Raw genomic sequence first — 26,784 nt, forward strand, 5'->3', positions numbered from 1 at the left:
CCCACGACCATGTGACAACTCCCCTTCTCAAGGACACAGGTCTGAGCAATTAGAAAAGCAGGCGCTAGCACGTCAGCCTCCAGGGGAGGCAGAGCCAGGGAAACTGGTGACAGGGTAAGGTATTGGGAAGCAGCCTCTGCAAATCAGCACGTCCCCGGACGGTCTCGGGCGTCATTTGCTACTGAACTTGCTGAACCACAGACAGCTATTTCTGGGAACTGAGGGAGAACGGAAAGGGTTTGGAGGCTGGGGCTGGGCAGAGCCGATGGATAGACAGCCTTGTCTAGGCTGAGCCCGGCCTCCACATCGAGATGACTCCAGCCCTGGGGGCACCTTCGAGACCAGCTCTCCTGGGATCATCAGCCTCTCTGTACTCCGTGGCATGTGTGACTCTTTTCTCCCTGAGCTTGTGTCATAGCAGTTGGGGGACTTGCTTCCTCAGCTGCCAGGCCCCTCCAACTACACCCCTGCCAGGTCAGAGAGATCCCTAAACCATCAAGGTCCAGGGGTTTGCTGCCTTGAACAACAGAAAGTAGAACCATGGTGGGAAAGGCCTCAGGCAACAATTCCTGGGTAGAGGCAACAGGAAGAACTTGGGGTGACAGAGGCAGGCCATGGGGAATGTGTTCTACCAAGAACAGCTGCATATCAGAGGATGCATTTTGAAAAGGACCTATGTCTAGTCCGACTGCATGGATCCCTCAGACCTTCCCGCCCACACAGCAGGCAAGACAGCTGGCAAACGACCCCCAGAGGACAAGAGGCCAGGTGGGCCTCCTGCACCTACCCGCCCCTGGCTCAGCAATGCTGTGCACAAACACCATGGACAGAGATCTGGGCACCAGGCCACTCCCCCACAGGAATGGGCAGCATGCCCAGCCACGACCTGTTCCATCCCTGCCACAGCAGACATCACAAATCGATTACGGAGCTCCTTCCTCCTTTCCCCACAGCTATCCCAATCCATCCAACTGTGCCTGGCAACCTCCGGGAGCCTGTTTCCCACACGTGCCTTGTAACTAACCCACGAGAGAAAATGAATTTACAGCTTTCAGCCAACAGGCATTTCAGGGCAGGATACTCGGCCTTCTTTCTTGTCCTCATCAAAAGAAAACTGAGGCGTCTTGGAAGCTGGAAGCACCTAGGTTTATTTCCCATCAGTGGGTGAGAGCTACCCCTGCCACCAGGCCTTCTCCCCTTCCTGACACCTGACAACACCAGCCCAGCCACTGAGCTGGCCTCAGGGCCGCAACAGCCGAAGTCTCCCTAGGCAAGCTCACCAGGGCTCTCAGCCCGAAGCCATGTCGCATGTGGAGCCCCACGCCCTCAGTGCCCTCCACAGACCCTTCCCGAGCACCGGTGACAGAAGAAGAATCCAGTCCCAGCCACCTACCTGAAGGAGCCAGTAGCACCTCCGGTGGAAGGTGGGGATGATGGAGGAATGGACATAGCAGCCGTACAAGCACTAGGGAGAGAGGAAAAACGAGAATTCAGTTGGAAAGAGGGAAGGAAGGAAGGAAGGAAGACGGCGCAACAGAGAAGGAGCAAGAAGGGGCCACAGCCGCCTGGCAGTGGCCCAGGGAGACCGAGGGCACCTCTGCGTCTGGCTCCAGCTCCAAGACTAAGGCTCTGGGACAGCACCTACGAAGCCCTGTGGGGACATGCCAGCCAGCAGACTCGATGGGCAGCTGGGGACTTACCCTCCGGGGGCCATAGAGGCATCGAGAACCCAGGACAGCCAAGGACCAGGGAAATGTACCTACATATGAATTTTCCTGTAATTTTAGGGGCTTGGAGTCACTCTGTAGTTCATTCCTAGAGCCTAGGTTAAGACCCTTTGGGGTATAGGGAATGGCCGATGGTTATAGAATTCATTAAAACACATGAAACATACACACTACAGACCTTTCCTGGCCAGGGGGCCCTGGCCGGTACGAGCCCAACCAGGGGGGACAGGGTGGGGCGGCACTTCCCAGGATGGGCTTCTAGAGTTTGTGGGGCCTCTTGTGCATCCCTGCTTGTTGATTTTGCCTACTGTTTATTCATATATTTGTTAAGTAATCCTGCATCTTTTGCAGATGGATTTGGTTTTGGCAAACAGCCACAGCCAGGTTGGAGAAGGTGGGTGGAAAGTCAAGTTCAGGAAGGGTGGACTGTGGGTCGGGATGGCTCTCGGGGGCCTGTCACCTAGACCCAGGTGAGCAGAGTTGACCGGTGGGTGGGGTCATCGGGGCTGGCATGTTGGTGAGGAAGGCCGCCCTGCTCTGATTCTCTGGCGCTGCCTGCGTGTGCAGAGCTGGGCATCATGGGCCAGGCTTGCTGGTGAGATGGAGAAAGGGGCCTAAGGAGAACCACTGATCAGGTCCCTCTTGCAATCCAGCTGGAGGGTCTGAGTGGGAGGGAGGGGCCCAGCCTTGAGCAGGTCATCAATTTGGAGAGGGAAGTCTCACGGCACCCAGTGATGGGGGCCCCCCACCAAAGCCAGGGGCAAAAAGCTTTTCTTTTGGCGCCTCTGATTCCAGACTGGAATGATCTCCCTTCCATCAGCTTGAGTTCCCCTGGCTTCCCGCTGCATCCGCTCCAGAAGGGGTGGGGCATAGAGAGGAGGAAAGTTCCTCAGAGCCACACAGGACATCCGCCAGGTGGGGAAAGGCCCCCCCCCCCCACCTCTCCTTGCTCATTTTAATCGCACTGTTGTCCCCCGCACCCCTGAACCAGCTCTCCAGAGAGAAATGCCACCAGTTCTGCATTTAAAGCTTTCATCAGCTATTATTTACATCCCCTAAAAGAGCGAGTGCAATTTGGTTGAACTAGGAGTCCATTGGAGCCCTGCCTGTCTGATTAGCAGAGTTGAAAGAGAAATCATTTTGGACTATGGGATTCTGGCTGCAAGAAAATCAGATTTCAATATGTTAGAACTTTTACAGATCACTGTCAGCTGGGACTTAAGCCCTGTATAAACCAAACAAACAAAGCGGAAATTAATTTAAACGATTCCCTTGCAATTCTTGCCCATGAAATGTATTTATTATTAAGAAAGCAATATTCTTTCTTGACTTTTCTGGTTTTCAAGACATGGTGTTTTGTTTTCGTTGTTTTGGTGGTTTGATAACTCACTCCTTGCCGAAGGAGATGCATTTTTGTCTAAGCGTTTGGTTGCAATGAACAAGCAACCCACCTGTGACATTCATCAGCTCCTTTCCTTTGGAATTTGCATGTTCTCACAGGCAATTTCATTACTTTGACTCATGTGATGAGCCAAATGGAGGGAGATATCAATGGCTGAGGGGTGTTTCTCTCGTCCCTTTGAAATAAGAGGTTTCCATCTGCTGTTTCCCCACTCTGTTCCTCTCTAGACTTTGCAATGACTTGCCCTCTTCACCTGTCTTATTCTCTGTCCGCTACTTTCTCTTGGACTTGAAAAGACCGTGGTTGGTTTTCACCATCACTTCTCCCTCGATTGCCTGCCTGTCGGCCTGGACTGGGCTTCAGCATCTCTGAACCCCACACTCAGAGGAGAGAATTTCCCAAACACCAACTGTGTTTCCTCTGTGAACCTACAAAAGAAGAGGAAGGCCCAGGCCCGCTTTCCCCTGAAGCCTCCTAACACCTCTCTGGCCTACCCACAAGTGCCCCAGACCATCCAATAAGCAAAATGAAGTTAAGATTAAAGAAACACTGCCGTTTCTACATCAAGGCTCGTGCATTTGAATCAGAGGAACCCTCGAGGACTTGTTCCAGAACCCGGTTACTCCATTTCTAGATACTCCTCTAACCACTGTGGCAATCCCACGCCCCTGGTCTCCTTGGATGAGACGCATGGTCCCCGGATGGTGGGAGGGATGGGAAGTGCGGCTGGAGGCAGATCCCTGATAGGTAAGGATCACGTCAAACAGTACCAGAGGAGGAAAGAAAAAAGCTACACAAAGAGCCCCAGGGACTGAGGAAGCCCACGGGGAATGGGACCCCTTCCATGTTGCCTGGCTCAGCACACTGGGCCACCCCAATGGTTGGTTATTTGGTTAATTTACCCATCTGCCTTCTCAGAATGGGGGCTCCTGAGGGCATGGGGCCTTAGGCTTTTTGAATAAAGATATCCCAGTTCTCCCCACTGGCAGCTCCAGGACACAGGTCCCATGAAAGGACTCCAGAGACAGTCAATGTTTAAGTTTTGCCCGTGGCACCCTGAACACTAAGGACTTCTAATACACACTAGAAAACAACCTTGAAAAATGGCTCTACATTTAGGGCTTAAAGAGTTAAGCTTCAGTTTCAAGGAAAGCAGACTTGTGTGGAGTCGCACTTTGCTGTCCAAATGGGGAAAGCAGCTCACGGCAATCCCCTCCTGATGAGCTGGGGTGGCTGTGAGGGCCTCGCCGAGAGGTGGAGCCTGCCTGGGGTGGGAGATGTGTGACTTGGGCTCCGAGAGTCCTTGTCCTGCCAGCCTGCACCATGGGTACGATTCTAATCCTTTCTCTTGGGTGGCTGTGTGGGCTGAGAGCTTATGCAGCAACGGAACCCTCAGGACGCTCCTTAGACCCCCCGTGAGTGTGCACCATCATCAGTGACTGTCACCGGAAGGGGACATCAGAGGAGGCTGCAAAAGCTTTAAGGATGAGCAGGGTTTGCTAAGGGAAGCATAGCAGCAGGAAAAGCAGCTGGTGAAGGACAGGAGATTCCCTCTCCCCTTCCATTCACCCCTTGGCCCAAACCACCCCATGGCCCAGCCCTGACCCCAGGCTCTAGCTGCCACCACCGCCCTCACTCTGCAGTCTTTTCACCAGATTCCAGGCCATATGACAAGGTCATTACCAAGCCAATTGGGGATTAATTGCACAATATTCCATGAGGCCGTGTGGTGAATCCATTCCCTTTACCCACTAATCAAAAAAGCAATCAAGTTTGTCTGTAGTGATTTGTGTTGTACAAACTCCTGGCGCTTTTTGATCAGGCTCTCAGGGTCCTCTGGGGTTTCCCCAGTTGAGCTTTTCACTGCGGGGAGCCACATTCCGGGGCTCGTGGATAAATCTGCGTAAGTGTGAGACGCACACGCGTGTGGGAGTGTGAGGGAGTATGTGCCGTGGGTTCCCTTATTTTTGTGTATACACAAAAACAGAGAGAAAGGAAGCAACTAGGTATTTATAGGAAAACTGGGAGGATGTCACCCTTCAGATGAAAGCAACCTTTGAATCAGTTATATTGGGGAATTAAGGCCTGGCAGCCTCCCCTTAACATGGCAGTTGAGCAAGGAAAAATTTTTTTGTAAATATCCAAAATTGCTTTTATGACACTATAGGGCTTATTTATTTATTTATTTATTTTTATAAAAAAGTAAAGATGAAATTACAGGGGAAACCAACAGCAAACAAGAGCTCCCTTCAGCTCAAAGTAAATGCCTCAGAAAAGAAAGTGGCGTTTCTGAAGGGAGCATGGCCACAGAGCCCCCTCAAATGCGGTGGGGGTCCCACACTGAAGAGGGCTCCTGAAGGCTGGGCAGTGATGGCTCAGTGGCCCGAGAAGGAAGCACATCGCTTACAGGTTGCTATGTGGTGGGCACCTCCCTTCCCAGCCAGCTCTCTCCGGCCTCATCTGATGCAGCAGACTTCCGCCCCCACCTACTCCCACCATCTGTTTCTCTCTTCCTATCTCTGTATCTATCTCTCTCTCCTTGCCTCTCTGTGTCTCTGTCCCTTTGTCTCTCTTTTTCTGTCTCTATCTTTCTCTATCTCTGTATCTGTCTCATCCTCTTTCTCTGTCTCTGTCTCTCACTCTCTCAGTCTCTTTCTCTCTCTCTCCATCTCTGCAGCTGTCTTGTCCTCTGTCTCTCTCCCATTTCCCCCATCTGTCTCTCCCTGTCTGTCTTTATTTCTCTCCGTTTCTGTATCTGTCTCTGTCTCTCCTGCTATCTCTCTCCATCTTTCTCTGTCTCTCTGTCTCTCCCTGTCTCTGTTTCCCTTGCCTGTCCCTGTCTCTGTGTCTGACACACACACACCCTCCATCCCTTTCCTTCCACCTCCCATGCCCTGCCTGGGGGAAGCCGCAGAGGACTCAGCAACCTACCCAAGGCGTCCTGAGCAGAGCATGTTTAGGGCATGGAGCACCAGGGAGCAGATGAGGCCTGAAGGTCACAGCGGGCCACAGGGCGGCCCTCCCCGTGTCCCTGCTCACGTGAACCCCCTGGCCCCAGGAGGCCTTATGCGCCCACCTACAGGCTCTGCCGCACACTGTGCCATTCACCAGGACAACCTCCCTGTGCTGCCTCCGCAGACCCTGCTCAGCCGTAGTCCAGCTCAAGTCCCCCTCCAGGAGCCCCCAACCCAGTGGCCTAGGAGCAGACCCTGGGAACACTCATCAGAGCGAGGCAGTGGGCACACGGGTGGAGGGAGGATGTGGACTCTGCCTCGGGTCATTTCACTCTTCACCTCCGCAGCCTCATCTCACCCATCCTGTGGGCTGGCAGACTTCCTGCTAAGAGCCAGATAGCAGACGTGTCCGGCTTTGAGAGCCGGGTGGCCTCGGGGGTTACTAGGTCCCTGCCAGGGCAGGGGAGGAGCGGCAGGCAGAATGGGGTGGGGATGCATCCCAATCAAACTACCACGGACACAGAAATCTGAATTTCGATGATTTTCAAGTGTCATGAGTATTCTTCTTTTGGCTATTTTTCAACAATTGAAAAAAATGTAAAAACTATTCTTACCTCACAGCTGTTCAAAAGTAGGTAGTTAGGCCGGGTGTGGTGGTTCCTGCCTGTAATCCCAGCACTTTGGGAGGCCAATCACCTGAGGTCAGGAGTTCGAGACCAGCCTGGCCAACATGGCGAAACCCCATCTCTACTAAAAATACAAAAATTAGCCGGCATGGTGGCATGCACCTGTAGTCTCAGCTACTCAGGAGGCTGAGGCAGAAGAATTGCTTGAATCTGGGAGGTGGAGGTTGCAGTGAGCCAAGATTACACCACTGCACTCCAGCCTGGGCAACAGAGTGAGACACCATCTCAAAAAATAAAAAATAAAAATACCAGCTACTTGGGAGGCTGAGGCAGGAGAATCGCTTGAATCCGGGAGGCACAGGTTGTGGTGAGCCGAGATCACGCCATTGCACTCCAGCCTGGGCAACAAGAGCGAAACTCTGTCTCAAAAATAAAATAAAAATAGGTAGTGGGCCGGATTTGGCCTATGGAGCGTTTCTTGCTGACCTCTGACCTGTCAGGTTGGGACAAGTGTGGATTATATCATCCTTCAAAGAATTCCTCATTTTAAATCACTGCTGGTGACATTTGCATAGCAAGTGCTAAATATGTGTGATTTCCTCTGCGCCCTTAAGCAGGGCAGGGAAGGGGAGCGGGGCCCAGGCGTACGTGAGATCGTGGACTGCATATGATACAGACACAAGGGAAGCTGGAAAATGTCTTTCCAATTGTACTTCGTTTGGGATGTTTGTTTTCTGGTCCTGAGTATGAGCATGCATGGCCCTTTTCCCCTGGAGGAGCAAAATGACCCTAGAACTTCTAGTTGGCCTGCCATGAAGACCTTTTCTAGCGAAGCCCCTTTTATGCTGTTTTCTTGTGTCCACCTCCCACAAGGAGGCAGGGAACCCCCAGAAGCCAGGGGCTTGCTGTCGACCTCCCATTCTGGGAAAATGTGAGGCCAGCATCTAATTTCATGGATTGCTGGAAAAGACATCCTTGGCGTTGCTCAACAGGTGTCTTTAAAGCTGGGCTATCTAACTTGGCAGCCACTAGTCACTGCGGCTATTCGAATTCCAATTTAAATGAAGTAAAATTAAATCCAATCAAAGCTTCAGTTCCTCAGTTGCAGAAGCCACATTGCAAGTGCTCAACAGCCACATGTGGCCGAGGGCTACCACACTGGACAGCATAGAACATTCCACGATGGCAGAAAGTTCTACCGATGCTCCCACACTAGAGAACATGGGTTAGGGTCCAGTTCAGAGATGCTTGGCAGAGACACTTGGAGCTTGGGACCCCAGGGGCCACGATCTGGGGAAGTCAGGGCTTCAAGGGATGAGGACTTGGGGAGTCCGCATGCTTGAAGGTTGGCACCTGTTGTTCTACCTGGGCAGGCCTGAATCCACCAGTGAAGATTCCCCAGAGCCTTCTGTGTCTGTGATGGAGAAGCTCATTCCTGAGCTCCCCTCCCCCCTCTTCTCTAAAACCTTCTCTAATGCAAGGATAATACCCACTTGGGCCGCAGACAAGGGTGTTTACGAGCAAATCTCCATCTATAATCCTCTTTTATGAGGGTCCCTCTGCTACCTCCTCTGCAAACAGCCCTGCCCCAGTCCTAGCAGCCAGGCCACTGGCAGGGGTCAGAGAGCACTGTTAGGCTGGCTGTGGTGGCCTCCACACCCCCACAACCCCTGTGGCTGGCCCCAAAGGCTCCACCGGGCCCATCTCTCTGCCGCTGGGGAAGTGGCTGTCTACACAAAGGCACAGAGCAAACATAGATTTTTTTGGTGCTTGGTTTATCGCTCTTGCTTGTATCTGATGCACCCACTACAAAGATGAACAGGTTTTAAAATGTGTCCAGGGTATAAAGCTGATGGAAGAAAAAGAGCTCATAGAAGGGAAGGGAAAATCCACCTACAAGATGAGGGTTTAATGCTATCCTCAAGCAATGAGGGGACAGGAGCAGGTAAGAGGCAGAACTGGGGGCAGGCCGGGGTTGCGGGGGGCGCTGTCACAGCCTCCAGAGTGGGGCGTCCTGGACCGGCCGGGCCATAGCTCGGGCATCCAAGGAACTTGTGGGACCAGATCCCACTTGAGTAACTTTTCACTGCTGTCTGCTCTGTGCCTGCCTTGAGCGCTTGTCCTCCAGCCTCCCCCAGTCTCGTGGAGGAGAGAGATAGAGAGCGTGTACATGCCAGGCAAACACAGGAGACCAAATCAAACAGCCCTGTTGCTAAGGGCAGAGTACCGAGGGGGCAGGAGCAGCCCGGAGGATGAAGTGTCCCCTTTTCATTCCGAAGGTCAGCAAAGTCACCTAAGAGGAAGTGACATTTGTGCTGAGCCAAAAAGGGTGAGAGGGAATTGGCCAGGTGGACAACAGGTGGAAAAGGCCCAGCCAGGTGGACAAATGGGATGCAAAGCAGGGGGGCTGCCACAGGCAAGGATGGCGGGCCCCTCCCCGGCTCTCTCATCTGCGTCCTGCATGCAGGGTGAAGCTGTGGGGGCCGAGTGCGTGACTCCACACACAGTTCTGCAGAATCTCCCCCAGGGGACCCACAGTGAGCGGCTGGCAGATGGCCTTGCCTTTGAAGCAAAGGCCCTGTGATTTTATGGCGCTGCCCTCCTCCACTGGTCCAGACTCTGTGTATTGAAGCAGATTTCCAGGAAGGACTCAGGATTGCTCTGAGAACTGATAGCTCAAGTGCAGGCTCAGGACTAGAACTTTGGCTCTGACCCACCCACCATCCCACGTCTCCATTTCTCCTCTCTGTATGCCTTCCCTGTGCTGTTTCCCTCCCACTACAGTCGGGCTAACTTCATGTGGCAGGTAGCCAGAGTCCCCTTCTCCCGGCTGTGACCCAAGAGGCAGGAAAGTCTCTTTCTTCCAGATTTGGGGTGACAGCACCAGGGAGGGACTTTGACCTACCTGGACTGCAAGCCCAGGACTGTCAGTGGGGTAGGGCGGCACCTGAGCAGGGGCCTGCAGTCTGGAGGGAAGATCTGTCAGCAGAAGCAGGGCCCGAGTGTGCTACGCGGATGTCCAAGGGCAGGGCTGTGGGGCTCACAGAAGGGGGTAAAAATGTGGTTTCTTTCCTGTCAAAGCCTAGACGTCAGGAAGAAGTAGGTGCTCCTCAAAGAGCAGGTGGGAGTGAAAACCTTCCAGCACTTTCCAGAGCTCCCTAACCAGCAGCAGGTACAGCAAGGCACAGGAGGAGGACCAAGCAGCCCTATTGCTCCCCAGGGCACCCTGAACGCAGACGCAGATCCTGGGAGGCCTTGGCAAGATCCTACGTGGGGCAAGGAGAGGATGACATGGATTCCTCTTACCCTAGTTCTCTAGTTGCACAACTGTCTTGCACAGAGGCACCTGTGGAGAAGACCAGAGCCTAGACAGGCTCAGCAGTTTGTCTAAGGTCACACGGCTAGGAATAGGCAGAAGGATTCAAACAAGCATCATCTGACCGCAAAGCCCTTGCTCCTTCCTCCCCAGCACGCCACCCCCTGGTCCTTGCTCAGACACCCATGCCATTGGCTGATAGTCAGGTCTTCTTTGGGACCCGCCTTTGTCAAAGACAATGAGATGAAGTCCTGGAGCTGCTCCCAAGACTGTCCTCACTGAAGGATTTGGTTTGTATTAATCTAAGATTAGACCAAATGATTCAATTCACATATTGCCTGCAAAAGCGCGGCGCCTCAGAACTTGTTAAATAGTGAATTGCTTTAAAACGAGTTTGAGCTAAATGGATTGCAGTCTGATTCAGCCTCCAGGGTTGGGTCACAGCAGAGATTTGGAATATTAGATCATCACTGACCAGGGCTCTAGCCCAGCCTCTTTCCTAAGACAATCTGCAATGGTGTCTCCCAAAGGAACTTGCAGCCCTGCCACGCCAGGGGACTGAGGCCAGACAGCAAGAGGGCCGGCCTGGATCCCTAAGCCCTAATGCCTTCAGGTTATGAATTCAGGTGCCAGCCACAGCTCAGGCCCAGGCTCCCCAAGTGGGACCAGAGGCTCTCCTGAAAACAGCCCCTTAACATTGCACTTTCTTGGGGGACTCCTCTGGGCACGGGTGGGAAGGCTCCCCAAAATTCATTCTCCAGGGCTCCCTGGGAGAGTAGCCATCCCTTGGCTTGGCATTCTGGCTGGTCCTGTCCTTCCACAATGTTAAATCGCTCTTTCTGCCACAGTGGACACAGAAGGATGAGGAAGGGTAGCCCTTCAAGGGACCTCACCACCCTCCTAGGAGGAAGAGTAGTATGAACCCCTCTCTGCAGATGTGGGAACTGCGGCTCAGAAGCATCAATTCCTTCCTTGGCAGAGGTCACAGGGGCACGATAAAGTTAGAATCTGAACTCCAGTCCCCTGGCCGGCGAAGCCTGCAGGAGTTAACCCCATCAACCTTGTCAGAAGCCCTGGTGCGTACCCTGGAGGGACACAGGGGACCAGGTGGCCCAGTCTGGCCATGAAGGTTGGTTCCTTCGAGATGGAGGCGATTGAAGACCAGATAGAAACCAGGAAGGGCAGCAAACCCGAGAAAGTTGGCCACCCGCCACCCTCCAGTCCCCACCCCCAGACAGGAAGCTGGCGAGGGAAACAGCCAGGAGAACCACGCAGTGCCAGGCAGGCACAGGACACGTGGGCACCCCACTCCATCATGAGGCAGAAAGTGCCTGCGGGCCTCTAGCCCTGGGGCACAGGAGAGACTCCCCTGGGCATCGGTGTCGGCTGTAGCTCCGAGGAAGGCGGCTCCTTGGGCAGGCAGAGAGCACCAAGAAGACCAGCCAGGTTGGGACCCTGGAGACCCCAGAGCTCTGCTACGGAGGAAGGACAGGTGTGCCGTCGAATGGGGAACAGGAAGGAGGGCCCCTCGGTCTGGATGAGGACCAGTGAGAAACTCTGCAGCGGGGGTCATGGAGAGAGGGACACTGGGTCCTCAAGCTGGAGGCTCCCCCAGCCTCTCTGAGGAATGTTCTAGATTGCTTTTGCAGCATAGGCCCTTTTGCGAGCTGGAAGGCAAAATGGGAGCAGAGGTAAGAGTCGCGGAGAACAGTGCGTGTTCCAGAAAGGAACCAGGGAGGTGTGTAGCCTGGCCCGGGGTCACTGAGGGGTACGGGAGGCAACCTAGTAGTCCCCTAGGAGGCTGGCACCTGTGCCTCTGCCCCCATCAACCTCCCCTCACCTGAGCTCCTTCCTGCTGGAGCCCCCAAGTATCTTCAGGGGAAACATCTAAATAAAGCGGCTGCCGGCCTAACGACGACATGAGTGAGGAGGGCAATAAAAATTAAATGAATTTTTAGATAAAAAGTCATAAAAATCATGTTTAAAGATATAAATAAAATCTCTGGAGCTTCAGCTTTATTGTTTTTGGGGGTTCCAAGATTAATAAATTAGTGGGCATAAAATGGAATAATAGCTAAAAATTGATAATAAGGTAAATTTAGATTTAGAGAAAGAGTTGATCTGAGCCATGAATCTCAAGTCAGAGAAGGCCAGGGGTGGGTGAGGGGCACGGCGGCACGGGGGGTGGGTGAGGGGCACGGCGGCACGGGGGGTGGGTGAGGGGCACGGCGGCGCGGGGGGTGGGTGAGGGGCACACCGGCACGGGGGGTGGGTGAGGGGCACACCGGCACAGGGGGTGGGTGAGGGGCACGGCGGCGCAGGGGGTGGGTGAGGGGCACACCGGCACGGGGGGTGGGTGAGGGGCACGGCGGCGCAGGGGGTGGGTGAGGGGCACGGCGGCGCAGGGGGTGGGTGAGGGGCACGGCGGCGCAGGGGGTGGGTGAGGGGCACGGCGGCGCAGGGGGTGGGTGAGGGGCACACCGGCACGGGGGGTGGGTGAGGGGCACGGCGGCGCAGGGGGTGGGTGAGGGGCACACCGGCACAGGGGGTGGGTGAGGGGCACACCGGCACAGGGGGTGGGTGAGGGGCACGGCGGCGCAGGGGGTGGGTGAGGGGCACGGTAGAGCAGGGGGTGGGTGAGGGGCACGGCGGCGCAGGGGGTGGGTGAGGGGCACGGCGGCGCAGGGGGTGGGTGAGGGGCACACCGGCACGGGGGGTGGGTGAGGGGCACGGCGGCGCAGGGGGTGGGTGAGGGGCACACCGGCGCAGGGGGTGGGTGAGGGGCACGGCGGCGCAGGGGGTGGGTGAGGGGCACGGCGGCGCAGGGGGTGGGTGAGGGGCACGGCGGCGCAGGGGGTGGGTGAGGGGCACACCGGCACGGGGGGTGGGTGAGGGGCACGGCGGCGCGGGGGGTGGGTGAGGGGCACACCGGCACGGGGGGTGGGTGAGGGGCACACCGGCACAGGGGGTGGGTGAGGGGCACGGCGGCGCAGGGGGTGGGTGAGGGGCACGGTAGAGCAGGGGGTGGGTGAGGGGCACGGCGGCGCAGGGGGTGGGTGAGGGGCACACCGGCACAGGGGGTGGGTGAGGGGCACACCGGCACAGGGGGTGGGTGAGGGGCACGGCGGCGCAGGGGGTGGGTGAGGGGCACACCGGCACGGGGGGTGGGTGAGGGGCACACCGGCGCAGGGGGTGGGTGAGGGGCACAGTAGAGCAGGGGGTGGTTGAAGGGAGATGGAAGGGAGGGAGGAGGAATGGGAGGGAGGAGAAGTGGGAGGGCGGCGCTGAACTCTGCTGGGCCTCGCTCCACGCTCCACATGGGCTGTTCCCATCTGGGCCTCGCTCCACGCTCCACATGGGCTGTTCGCATCAGCTCTAGCGCCTGCTGCTTAGGGTCAAGTCCAGGAACCTGGCCACTCTCACCTGCCTGTTTTCCCACCCTCTGAGGACTTTCAGCCAGGCCCACATGGGCCCCTGCTGTGTCCCAGCACCTGCCAAACCGCTTTGGCGAAGGCGGCCCAGCTCCTCACCCTGCACAGGCCCAGCCAAGCGGGAGCTGGAAACCTGCACCTTCCATGTCTCAGAAATCTGTCCTGATACCTGGCTCCCCGCGGGCCCCAGCAAAGAACAGGCTTTCTCTGAGCGAGGCGTGTCAGGCCGCTGGGATCTGCGGTCCTGTCTTCAGCAGGAGCTCTGCTCAGTGTACGTGTATATTCTTGCTCAGTTATCTCCCACCCACTGGCTCTCGTTCTTTTAGCCTATTTCAATATATCAGTGCTGTTGCTATCTCAAATACTTCCTAAAAGTACTGGGCATAAATAATATATAAATAAAGTGAAATTCCCTCTCTTTCATCAAAGTGTACCGCTGAGACCTATTTCTTGGAGCCCTGCCAAGTGGCTAGAGCTGGTCTCCAGAGTGGTTTATACTGGTGATGGCCTGCCTTCCTCCTTCGCACTCCCTGTCCTTCCTTCCTCCCATTCTTCCTTCCTCCCTGCCCTCCTTCCTTCCTTCCTCCCTCACTCTTTCTCTCCCTCCCTCCCTCCCTCCCATTCTTCCTCCCTCTCTTCCATCTCCCTCCCTTCCTTCCTTCCTCCCTCTGTTATTAGTACCCCCTCACCAGGACTGCCTGCATTAAGCACAAGGGATCTCTGATGAATGCCTGCAAGTAGCTCTGGGTCTGATGTCTTCCTTGTCAACAGCCTGTTAGGCCAGCAGGGGTGTTGTGTATTTCAGCCTCAGGGATGACCAGCGGTGGGACCCTGAACCTTGGTAAGGAGGCCCAGGCTGCACCCTCTGGCGCCGGGAGCTTCGGCTACACAGCCCCAGGTGGCCGGCCTTTCTCCCTACTCATCTGCCATTCCCAGAGGAGAGCAGATGCAGATGTCAGGAGCCCACTCCCCGAGGCCATTTTGGACAGCACGGAGGGCCAAGTGCTGCCTAGAAATCAGTCGCTGTCTTCTCCTGTGGGCAGGCGCCTGCGGGGCTGGCACTGCCGGAATTCCTGGCTGTGATTACTACTCAGCTCCAGAGCCTGCTGTAATCCAGCTCCCCAGCGCTGCCCGCTCTAGGCATCCGTGACGCCACGCAGGTACCCACGGCACACTCCAACATGCGCGGCTGCACGCAGCCAGGGAGTCTGGGCAGGGATTCTTGCTTAAAATGGGCAACGGGGTTTTGTTTATGAAGCAGGTGGAGGGAAATGCCGGGCCGGTCTGTGGTTATGTTAATACAAGGCTGAGCTGTCTGCCAGGACATTAAGTGGAGTTGGATTCCTGAAACCAGCTTTCATCAGCAGATTTTTAAGGTTAGAATTACTCTCTCCTCTTGAAGGCTTGCCAAGGTTAATTCGGGCCTGAGCATGCAGAATTAATGGGCTGGGCAGAGAGAATCGGCCTTTTCCCGATTTTTTCTCAAGTTCACGAAAACATCTCTACAAAAGAGAGCAGACAGCAGGGCGGCATCAGGCCTTCCACGTGGGAGCCAGCGTCGGAAACACACACGCAGAACCATGCCGAGCCGCAGCTCCTGCACTAGAGAAGCAGGAGGGATGGGCAGCATGTCTTGTCCTGGAACGGACTAAGCAGGGTCTGCACCGCAGCGCCCGTTCCCCTGAAAACAAATGTGCCTCAAACACCTGCAGACGCGCTGTCCCAGCCAGGCTGGCCCTGGAGGCGTCGGAACCTCCGAGGCTCTGGCACGGAGCAGGGGGATGAACCCCAGCTCAATCACTCAGTCTCACTAAGCTCCGACTTCCTCATCTGTAGAATGAAAATAATAATAATGGCGAGACTTAAATAATAACTGCTACTAAAGTAAGTCTGCAGTTTAGCAGAAAGAAGGGCTGTACTGTGAGGGCTCTGGGATCTCGGGCAGAGGAGAAGCCAAGCTTCCTTTAACACAGGGCCTGAGGAACTTTGCCCCTTGCAGGAAGAGGCAATGTCCCCAGGGAGCTCTGTACCCTCAGACCCAGGCTGACTGAGGCCTCCCGCCCAGCACTGCTGTCCAGGCCTCAGACCCTCAGGAGGAGAGAGCTGAGTAAGACGAAGGCGGGTAGAGGTCCCTTCCCACCCTCCCTGATCAGGCAGAGAAACTCACTCGGTCCTCCTGGGTGGAGGTCAGGGTGCCTGGTCCTGGGCCTGGGGTGCCTGGTGGAAGTTTGGGCACTAAGCCAGACTTGGGTTTGAAACTCGCCTGCACATCTTAGCAGCACTGATGACTGTGGGCCAGTGGCTGGGACTCTGAATCACAATGTCCTCATTAGTAGGGAGGGGATGAAGGATGACCCTGATCTTGCAGGTTTGTTGGATTAAATGACAATATGTTTGCAGTGACTGGCACATAGAAGGTCTTCAATAAACACAAGCCTCCTCAGTTTCCCCAGATACGGGGCACTTTGTCCCCTGCCTGCCCATCTCTTGATTACAGCAGGATCCTCCTAACAGCTCCCGATGGCTCGGGTGGCCGCCTAGCGGGGACTCCTGCCCAGGAAGCGTGAGGCGAGATCGCCTCTGCCATTTCCTCTCTCCTCAGCTTCCTCAAGGAGTCAGGGCTGTTTTAAAATAAACAGCAGCTTCCAAGGACTCGAGAGCCCTGCCCAAGTGCAAATAGAAAGGGGGACAGAGTCAGAGCTCCCCTCGGGGGCACAAGCTCTGGGATCCCCTCCCCACTGGATGAGCACAGGGACGTCCTTTTATAAAAATGTCAGATCCTCCCTGGTTCCGCTCAGGTCTCCTCTGAAGTTCCCAGGTTTCTTCAGAACCAACCACACAGGTCTTTACCCAACATGCCTGCTGCAGCTCACCACAGTGGATGCACCTCCAGGCCCCCAGGCTGCTGTCGGGGGGCCGGGTCCCAGCATGGGAGAGCAAAGACTCCACAGCAGCTCCAAGGAAAGTGGGAACCCCACCGTCCCTCTCCTTCCCTCCCTCGGGGGGTCTTCTGTCTGCCACAGCCACCCTTTCTTCTGCCTAAGGGTCAGTTCTCCGGGCCTTGCCTCCTACTCAGAAGAAAGCAGGGAAGGCCAATGGGACCAGTCTGTTGCCCGGAACATGGCTTTTATGGCCAGTACCACCTTTGTGCCATTGCCAACATGTCCCCCTCCAGGGACAGGTGCAGGGCAGCCTTCCCCCAGGACTTGGGGGGACCAGGGAAGGCCTGTTTGGCTCAGAGCTGGGAGTTCCAGCGTAGTGCCTAGAACTATTTCATCTGGACATAAAATGCTAAAAGGGCTGCCTTCTCTGTGGAAAGGCCTGGAAGGATTGGTGGAGGAATTTCCTTCCTGACTAGTGGTTCCTAGATTTGGGGTCCAGGAGTATAGAGACAGATTGCTGGAAGCTGTCAGGCCCACCCCTGACTCTGCAGATAATGATAGTGGGGAGGGAGGTGCAGGGAGAGGGGGACCTGCCCAAAGCCACAGTCACCCTGTGTGGCTCACTCTGGGCCAGCCTCCTCCCATGAACCTCCCAGGCCAGAGAACCCAGGCTGCCACTGGACACGATTCCACATCTGTGCTTCAGGGACGAAGCTGAAAGAAGGTTCTGCCACTAGATGCTGCTGGGAGTTCGGACTCTCCTAAAGCTTCCCCTAGGGTCCGCCTGTCCCAGCAGCAGCTTTGCTGCCTCACGTGGGCTGAGAGCAGGCCAAGAGGTCCTAGGGGGCTGGGATGGGGTCTTATTTCATCTGTGTTTCCTTGGAGCCTAGTTAGTCAACTGGAAGCTGATTCAAAAACCTCGTTTGAACTTCGTAGAGAGACTGTGGCCCATTCCTCAAAAAGTTAAACATAGGATTAGCATACAACCCAGCAATTCCACTCCTAGGTAACTGCCCAAAAGAACTGAAAACAGATTCAAACAGGTACCTGCACACATATCTACAGTGGCACACTTCACCAAGGCAGGAACATCCTACATGCCCATCGGCAGAGGAAGAGGTAAACAAATGTGGGCTCGCCATACAATGGAACGTTATCCACCCAAATTGGGGAACCAAGAGCTGACGTGCGCCACAACACGGATGAATCTTGAAAACAGACTCACTGAAAGAAGCCAGGCACAGAAGGCCATGCATTGTATGATTCCATTCCTAGGAAATATTCTGAAGAGGTCAACCTATAGGGTCAGAATGCAGATTGGTGGTCACTAGGGGCAGAAGGAGGGAAGAAGGGGGAATGGCCGCTAATGCATTGGGAGTTTCCTTTTGGGGTGATGATGACGGTACAACACTGTAAATGCACTAATGCTTCTGAATTGCTGACTTTAAAAAGTTAATTTTGCATTATGTGAATCTGACCAAAATTAAAACAAACGAAAAGCAACTGTGGCCCAGGCACAGACAAGGGCCAGGGATTCCACTCTGCCCAGTCCCTGGAGAAGCTGCCTCAGCACACACACCCTCCTGGCGGGGCGTAGGGGGGCCTGGAGAGGAACCAGGGGGGATGCAGGAGACACAGGCCCCCTGTGAGTCTATCTGTTCAACTGACAAGTTTGCCGAGCACCTATTATGTTCCAGGCCCCATTCAAGGTGCTGAAATTTGATGGGGAACCAGGCAAAGCAGGTCCTGCCCTCCAGGCCTCCAGTTTAGAGGGTGGTTAGCACCCTTGGCCTGATGTTCTGTGTAGCCCAGTGAGCCTGAGGTCCAAACCTCAGCACTGTGGCTGGGAGCTGCCTGCCTCTCGTGTCCCCTCCATATTAGCTTCTAAGGGGCCCACCTGCCCAATGAGGTTGCTGACTCCTTGTGGGCGTGAGCTTGACCTTTCATGTATTTCTGCATCCCTGGGTCTGCACACCCTGCCCAGCAGAGCTACTGGACAATGGTGTGTTGCTGGGACCCAGCTCAGAGGAAACTAGCGGAGCTGAGGGCAGGGAGCCAACAGCCCTTCTGGGTGGGTGGCGGAGGTCTGACCCTCTGGAGCTCTGAGGGCTGAGGTTCCGCCCAAACTCAGCTGTGGACTCCAGGCCTCACAGGGAGCAGCCACAGAGAATGTGCTCAGTGATAGTTCATTGACAGGAGGAAGGGAGGCCTCCCTGTCTGTTCCAAGGCTTCTCAGGGAGAGTCTAGGCTTCAAGTTCCCCACCACCTCCCCAACCTGGCACAGCACCTGGCACACGGTGCGTGTTCTGGAAAAGCTCAGGGGGCCAAGGACTCAAGGCGGAAAGGTGGCTCAGGAGGGACCTGGGGCTTCGGAGAGCACGGATGGGGCGAGCTGACTCATCCCCCATCCCCAGGCAGAGCTGTGGTCCTCCGTAGGCAGTGCCGCAGTGGCGAGGGCAGCCACCTGGCCACAGTAGGAAAGAGATCCCTGCACCAGGCAGAGCCTGGGGGCTGAGCTGCCTGGGGCCGTCCAGGCAGCTGCAGAGCTCAGTGCACTGATCTGGAGCCCTGGAAATCCGCTTTCCAAAACCCCTCCCGGTAGGTTCTGAGCAGCTCCCCAGCGAGAAGTGCAATCTGCAGATGAGAACATCATGCAAATGGCTGTCAACTGGAGCCAGGGACGGGGAGAGATGGGGCTGGCTCAGAGCTTTAATGGGACCAGGCAGGAGGTTTGCTCTCTGGACCTGGAGCCTCAGCAGGGTCTGGGGCCTCAGCAACATGTACATAAGTCTCTAGCTGCAGAGCCTACATCTATTAATGCAGTGCCCTGCCTGGGCCTCTGTAATTACGCCTGCTTCTTCCAAGCTAACACCTTCACCAACCTCCCCGGGGGAATAACAGATGGTCCTGCAGCCTCTAGGATGATCCTCCTAGGGGTGGAAGGGAGGGCTCAGTTCTTAACAGTAAGATGCAGACGCCGTGCATTTAGCTGCTCTCTCTGCCCCAATAGAGGGGCTCTCACCCTCGGTCCTGCATTTTATCTGCCTTGTGATGGGTCTGCGGGCTCCAAAGAGAGAATGCAGTATTTTAAAGTGTGTGATGACATGCAGGCTGCATGTGGTACAAATTTCCTGGATGTATAAAATGGGAAAGAAACAGGTTTTCTGTCGCCTGCAACTATCCGGCAGTGTTAAAATATGACTCGTTGGAATCCAATGTGCTGCTAACCTGCATGGGGCGATATTGAATCTTGCAGGCAGAGCGGGGAGGCGGTGGGGCCTGCAGCCCCGGGCACCTGTGGCTAATTCAATCCCACCTGTCTCTACTTCTGCATCTGGTCTGCTTACAAGGTGTGAAAGCTGCAGAGGCCCCTTCCATCCCCTCCCCTCCAGCAGAGGTGGGCGGAGGTGGCAGGGCGCCTGCTTTCCTTCTTGTGGCTGCTCATAATGGAAATCCTTTGCCTGATGCCACACTTTCTGTATTCTGGATCTTTAGGGAAGTCTCCCCAAGTTGTCTCACTGGGCTGTTGTATCTCTGGGCCACTGTTGCCTAAGGAAGTGTCCTCACTGGCTGGCTGATGGGCACCCGTCCTCACTTTTGGTCCTTACGACAACCTTCAAGGAGGAGGGAATTAGCACACCCCCTTTCAAGACGGAGTATCAAGCCTTGGAGAGGCTCAGGACTTGTACACATTCCACAGGGATTCAGACCCATGGCTTGTGGGATGGTGGCCTCCAAGTTGGTGCCTGCAGTCCCCAAGGGGGCTGCATCCCTACTGGGCTGGCTGGTGGGGCTTCATCCTGGGCCTCATCTCTCCAAGCAGGACACCAGGCCCTAAGGGTAACATGATGGCAGTGCCAGAACTCAAACCCTGCCCCTCTGCTCCCTCCTACCCCCAAGCCACCTGGTGGTCTTGTTGCAAATTGTGGTATCAAACGCCTTTCTCCTCTGGGAGCTGCATTGAGCGAGGAGTTAAGCTTACACTCCTCAGGGGCTGCTCTGAGTCCCTGCTGTTCCACTGAGTACTGGGCCCCAGTACTTTCTTTTCTTTTTTCTTTCTTTTTTTTTTTTTTTTGAGACCGAGTCTTGCTCTGTTGCCCAGACTGGAATATAGTGGCACTATTTCGGCTCACTGCAACCTCTGCCTCCTAGGTTCAAGTGATTCTCCTGCCCCAGCCTCCCAAGTAGCTGGGATTACAGACATGTACCACCACGCCCAGCTAATTTTTGTATTTTCAGTAGAGACGGGGTTTCACCATGTTGGCCAGGCTGGTCTTGAACTCCTGTCCTCAACTGATCCGCCTGCCTTGGCCTTCCAAAGTGCTGGGATTACAGGGCTGAGCCACTGCCCTGGCCCTCATTCCTATTTTTTAGGTGAGATAACTGAGGCCCTTGGAAAAGACGAGGTCAGAGGGCTCTGGCTCCTGGATCCCACATGCTGCCAGCATCCTTGCCTACCCTGGTGGGAGCTGCTCTGCCTGGCTCAGTGGTCTTAGACTGCTTCTGACTTCTCTGATGAGAGTTAGAGACCTCGTATCAGAAAAATGTCGCTCGGCCCATGCACACCACGTTGGGTGCAGCTTCGCTGGGTTAAGAAGCCCCAGCACCATCCTGACAAATGTCTAGACCTACATCTCCTTGCTTCATCAGCCTTGTGGTTTGTCTAGAATCCAGACAGAGCCCATGCTCCCAGGGTCAGCTTCTTTGCTGTTTTCCTTAAGAATGTGCAAACTGCCAGCCACCCTTCCTGCTCAGCAGTGGCCCCCAGCAGCTGCCCAGGCCTCCAGCCCATGGCGCCCCACAGACCATGTTGGTATCAATGTTCACAACAGGTTATTGTTTGTTTTGGGAAACATTTTGCTTCTGTACCTTGGAGCCATTTCCATCTGTGTGTGCAAAACAGCCTGGATCACTGCCTCAGAGCAAGCAGGCAGTGCTGCTGGGCGCCCACAGAGGGGCCTGCCAGTTTTCCCCGGGCAGAGGGTCCTTCCTCCAGGACATGGAGGCTCACACACATTCCAGACCCATGGAAACGTCAGGTTTCACACCTTCCTGTCACCCAGGAGCCTGAGAGGGTGGCACTGGCAGCAGGTGTCATGCATCAGAATTCTGGAAGGGAGAGCCCCCCCACTCCATGCCCATGCCTGCTGCCAGTGGGGGGAGCCCATCAATATTTGTGGCCTCCTCCCCACCCCAGAATTTTCCCAGGGAAGGAGAGGAGGGAGATGCGGGGACTGGGCTTGGGCACCAAGACTCCCTCTCTGCTCTGCAAACACACGCATTTGGAATGAGGAGGATCAAGACAGCGGCCGCAGAGGGGCACCCGCTGACCTGCTCCGAGGACTCAGTGACATGGGAAGTCTGTGTGGTGTGCATGGACAGCCTGCTTCAGAGCATGGGCTCTGAGGTCAGACCGACCTGGGTGTAAACCTGGATTGATTGCCATGTGACCTTGGGCAAATAGCTTTGCTTCTCTGCACCCAGGTGCCTGCACTGTAAAAAGCAGTGAAGAGCTTCTACCTCATTCAGCAGCGAACCCACCTGGAATGCTGATGGGAGTTCTTCACACTTAGCACAGGAAGGCAGGAGAGGACAGGGTCCCCGCCCTCCAAGGGCTGCATTCAGGCTGGGGAGGCTCCCAGGGCCTGTGAAAGCACTCGGGTGGACGAGAGAACCCCCACACAGGGCTGGGAGGCCCGTGGCACCGGCAGGGCTGCTCTGAGTCCCTGATGTTCCACTGAGTCCTGAGCCCCAGGGAGGGTTAGGGGCTGCAGCATATGCCTAGGGAGTGCCGGGTGGAGGTGAGCAGAGCCAGGGACCCCTTAGCCTGGCACCATCCCCTGAGGCCTTTGAGAAGAAGCCCGTGTGGGAACTGAAAGCTGGCACTGTGGCTGCTGAAATCCAGCACTCAGCAGCTCCCCCACCCCACCCCCACTCAAAGCCCTTCAGGCCAAAGGCAGGCCCCACACTATCAACCTGACTTCACTCCGCTTCCCTCCCCTACTCTCCCTCCAGACGGTGTCACGCCATCCATGCGCGCCACGTGTTTACCAAGTGCCCTTCTTGTAGAGTCACTCTGCTTCCCTCCCCTACTCTCTCCCTCCAGATGGTGCTACGCCATCCACGTGCACCACGTGTTTACAAAGTGCCCTTCTGGTAAAGCAATGTTCTCAGCCAGGGGCAGTATGGCTCCCTGGGGGCATAGGCAGTGTCTGGGCATTTCAGGTGGGCATGAGGGGTTGGGGTGCACTGGCATCTACTAGGTGCAGGCCCAGTGGGAGCCGCATCCTCCAGTGTGCGGGATGATCTCCACCTTGACTCCTCCATCTGGCCCAAACCCCGACAGCTCCAGGTTTGAGACCCCCCTGCAGACCCCAGCACCATACTTGGGAGTCAAGAAAGACGGTGGGGGCGAGGGTGGCTGCCACACGTCCTGCCCACTGAAAGCTGTTTATACTCCACTTTGGGAGACCAGGTGCCCTTACAAGGAACGACCAGGCTGTGAATCCAGTCCCACAGAACCCCAGGGGAGCACCCCTCCCCTCCACAGCCCCGGGGAAGGGACGTCAAGGGTTTCCAGCCCAGCTGCTGGTCTGATAGAAGGTTCCTTTCACAATGTCCCCTGCACGTGGCCAGTGTTGGGATGACCTAAGCCAGAGGGCAGCCCCTTCTGTGGGAGAGCCTTCTTCATAGCCCACAGAGGGGTCCGGCCAACATGGGTTCAGGTCCTAGCTGCACCACTATAAGCCACATGAGCTCCGTTTGCCATGTCACCTTTCTGAGTCTCATTCGCCCAGTTGGCAAGCCCGTGGCCACCCGGGCCCTCCTAGTGGCCAGGCGTGTGTCCCTCTCCCGGTCTCTCAGCCTCCCCCTCGTAAGTGGGATTCCCTGCACCTGTGGGACCAGAGCCCCAGAAGGAGTCTCACCCTTCCTGAGCCTCATTCAGGCCAAGCAGCTTTTGTGATCAAATATTGTTATATTTACCTAAGGATCTGTTAGGAAGCAATTTTTGAGATGATGAATATTTAATGAAATATTTAAATATTTAATAGGAACTTTTCAAAACTGACTTAATAATCCATGTCATACGGAGAGGAAAATGGGGGTCGTGTTTTCACATTTTCACTTCCTCTAGGTCTCTCAGTGTTTGCTAGGCTTTTTTTTTTTTTTTTCACGGCAGAGTTTTAATTATACTCAATATTCCTGAGAGAAATTCTTTTCTCATTAAAACTTAACTCTTGCCGACAGCAAGGTGAGCAGGTGGGCAGAGGATAAACTGGGATGGAAAATGTGTGGAGGAGAGAGGGATTGTCCACCCACCAGCCCGACTCCCCCATTTATCAGGTGAGGAGGGAGGCCTGGAGCAGCCACAGCTGCGTCCAAGGTCACGCCAGGCATTTGTGGCCACACCCAGATGGGACCCAGGTCTTTGGACTCGCAGGCTCCGGGAGCTCCATTCATGACACCATCCTGACCCCTGAATGTTCACTCAAGGCAAGGCTGACATCCAGTGACATCTCCTGGCCTCAGTGATGTTACCCCTGGCCCTCTGTAGCATCATCAAATTGAGATGTTCATCGCTTAGGAAGAGGAGGCAGCCTCCCCTTTCATGAAACACTTGAAAAATTTAAACTGAGTTCCAGACTCTTCTACCATGAGGGTGGATGTGAGTGAACGTCCAGCCATGTCCTTGTTCTGTCCTGTGTCCCCTCTTCTCTCTGGCTCCTCCAGCGTCAAGTGGCCTTGGGCCCAAGTCTTTCCACCTGGGAGGGGACACAGGCCAGCTCCGCCTCCCCGTCCAGGCTGAGCCTCTCCCCAGTCCAGGGTCATCTTGGGCTGTTCTGCTCTGGCTGGGCATTCATTCCCTGTGGGCCACCCTGGCACCAGTCTCACTGTACCCTCTGTGGGCAGTGGGGCATCCCCTGGCTGACCAGCCCTTTAGACCCAGCTGAGACCACAGCTCCCATGGGCTTCCCCTTCCTCACCAGCTCCGTCTCCACCCTCGTCTCTGTGGGGCAGTCTTTCCTCATAGCAGCGGCTTCTCCATCCCTCTCTGCTTGGATCATTCCAGAAGGCTCTGGCTATCTCTTTCCCATGCACTCCTGGGCCCCTTCTCTGGTCTCATTCATCAGTACTTCCCTCTCTCCCCATCTGTCCAGGCCACACCAAGCTACTGCACATTCCTAGTGAATTCAGGGTATCCTCAAAACCTGCTTAGATGTCACCTCCCCTTGAGGCACCCTTCCCACCTTCCACCTGAGGCACACAGGTAACCAACCCCCACCCCACCCCCCACCTCCTAACCCGTGCTAGGGAGGCAGCTGCAACACGCTTTTATTACAGCACATTTTATCCCACATCATGGGCTGTTTTTAGTCTATTTCCCCAGCTAGGCGGGCAAATTTTACGGGGAGCAGGAACAGGTCACACTCAGTTCTATATTCTCGGGGCCTGGCATGGTTCCTGGCATACAGTAGGTGCTCAATTGCTTGTTGAACAAGTGTTTGAACCTGTATGTCTTTGTATTGTCTGGTTTTCTTTGTTTTTGGAGGGTTGGGGGAAACCCCCATTTCTATGTCTAGTGAACTCCTATTCACCTTTTATGTGCTGCTCAAAAACCTAATTCGCATCCTAATCCCACAACAGCTTCTCCTCTAATCCAGCTCTAATTCCTCCAGACAGAAGTGGATGCTTCTCGCTTGGTGCCCCCATGACCCTCTGCTTGCCCACCATCATCAGCAGGGCCAAGACCTTGCTGTGGCTCAAGGCTTCACTTCCTGCTTCCTCACTCCCTAGGCTGGGCTGTCCTTAGCTTCTCTGCTTCCAGCCCAGCCTGGTGCCCAGGGAGGAGGGAAGCAGCAAACAGAAACCTGGGCTGGGCAGAGTGCACTGTGGCCATGTACTGCCTCCTCCCCATATTCCCTGAGACCTGCTCAGGCTGGTGCCGGCCCATCACGTGGCAGAAGCTACTGTGGCTGGAGAGGCAGATGCTCGGGCAGCCACAGTGCTGGGTACAAAGTGGGTCCTCAGAAACCACTTGAAATGATCTTGGGGCCCAGGGCAAAGAGGTTGTCTGTTTCTGGGGTGCTTAGATATAGCCCTGAGGCCACACTCCAGAGGGAGGACATGACAGATGAAGATCTGACATTTTTAAGATGGTAACTCTTTTAATAAGGGGTCTTTAAATATTTAGCAAAACAGTAGAAGAGGCCAATTCAGCCAGGAGTGATAGTTTTAATCTCACTGAGCACCAGCGAGTTTCCTCCGAGCGAGGGAATCTGACTTTTCCCTGCACCCAGCCCCAACTCCCACCCTCCACAAACTCCTGCAGCTTCCTCTGGGGGCCTGAAGGAGGGGCTCGATGGCTCACCAATGGATCACAATGTCTGAGCCCAACAAGACCGGGGATGGCATTTCCTGGTCCTGTGTCTAGGGAGAAGTATGGGTGAGAGGCTGTGCCTCCTCCCTCTGGCCTGCTCAGCTGGGTCCACCTGCAGAGGCTGTCTTGGGACCCTGGACAGGATATCAGGAGGTAAAAATAAATGGAAAAGAGGGTGCAGAGACCTGATGGACCCTGTCTGGAGCCCCACTTCTCCCTTCTTACCAAACCTCCACATCTACAAAACCCACCTCTGGCATCAGCTCACCCAGAACGCCCCGGGCTCTGGACCTCCCTCTACCCCAATGGTGCACTGCAGGGCACTGCAAACATCTCTGCTTGCGAGCCTCCTCTGTGCCACTCAATATGGCTGGAAGGTGAGACCGGGTCTCCAGTGCCCTAGCAGGGCCATATGCCAAGCAGAAGCTCAATCAGTGGTAGGTATTGTGCTGAGGTGGTCCAGGCACCAGTCTCCAGAAAATGCTGATTTGGATACCCAGGGCTGGGTGACTTTCTACCCTCCCTGCTGTCATCTGATATGGCTATCACCATCTCCACGTGCTCCCAAGGCCACCTTGATGCAGCATCTACTAACTCAACAAGTACTAGCTAGGCTTGCCATGGGCCAGGCCAGATGCTGGGGCTGAGCATGTGATGGGGACCAGAACAGACCTGGTCCCTGCCTCAAGGGGACTGTACCCCACGGAAGTGGGGAAATGGGCATCATGCAGATCATCATACACATCTAGGGTATGAAGCTTATGTGTGACTGAGCTGGGAGCCAGAAGCCTCATGCTTTGCAGCCGTCATCCAGGGCTTTGACTTGGGTAGAGACACAGTATACTTGAGCTGGGAGGGGCAGTGCTGTTGGAGTGAATGAGGCCAAGAAGTCAGGAGGAAGATCTGCGCAGGGGCAAGGAGGGACCACAGGCAGGAAGAAGTGTTCAAAGACAGGGATGGAAAGGACATCCCTGGGGCTGAGTCCAGGAGGTCAACAGAGAATGTGGCATCTGGGAAGGCCAGGGCAGTAGCACTCTGTCATAGCCCTTGAGTCTCAGTGTCTGCCT

The 26,784-nt window shown here is 55.3% G+C and overlaps 1 protein-coding gene across 13 annotated transcripts in view; it reads right to left on the reverse strand.

Annotated features, from left to right (window-relative positions):
* CAMTA1 (calmodulin binding transcription activator 1) overlaps positions 1–26,784 on the reverse strand; it is a 990,108-nt gene that overhangs the window by 301,269 nt on the left and 662,055 nt on the right. For 12 of the 13 annotated variants that reach the window (XM_063631879.1, XM_055261965.2, XM_055261958.2 and 9 more), the window contains one exon: positions 1,394–1,465. The exons of the other annotated variant lie outside the window; for it this stretch is intronic. In XM_063631879.1, coding sequence (XP_063487949.1) covers positions 1,394–1,465 — 72 coding nt within the window. The remainder of the gene's footprint in view (positions 1–1,393; positions 1,466–26,784) is intronic. 13 annotated transcript variants of the gene reach the window in all.

Source organism: Symphalangus syndactylus, chromosome 22, assembly GCF_028878055.3.
Source record: "Symphalangus syndactylus isolate Jambi chromosome 22, NHGRI_mSymSyn1-v2.1_pri, whole genome shotgun sequence".
NCBI classification, from domain to species: domain Eukaryota; kingdom Metazoa; phylum Chordata; class Mammalia; order Primates; family Hylobatidae; genus Symphalangus; species Symphalangus syndactylus.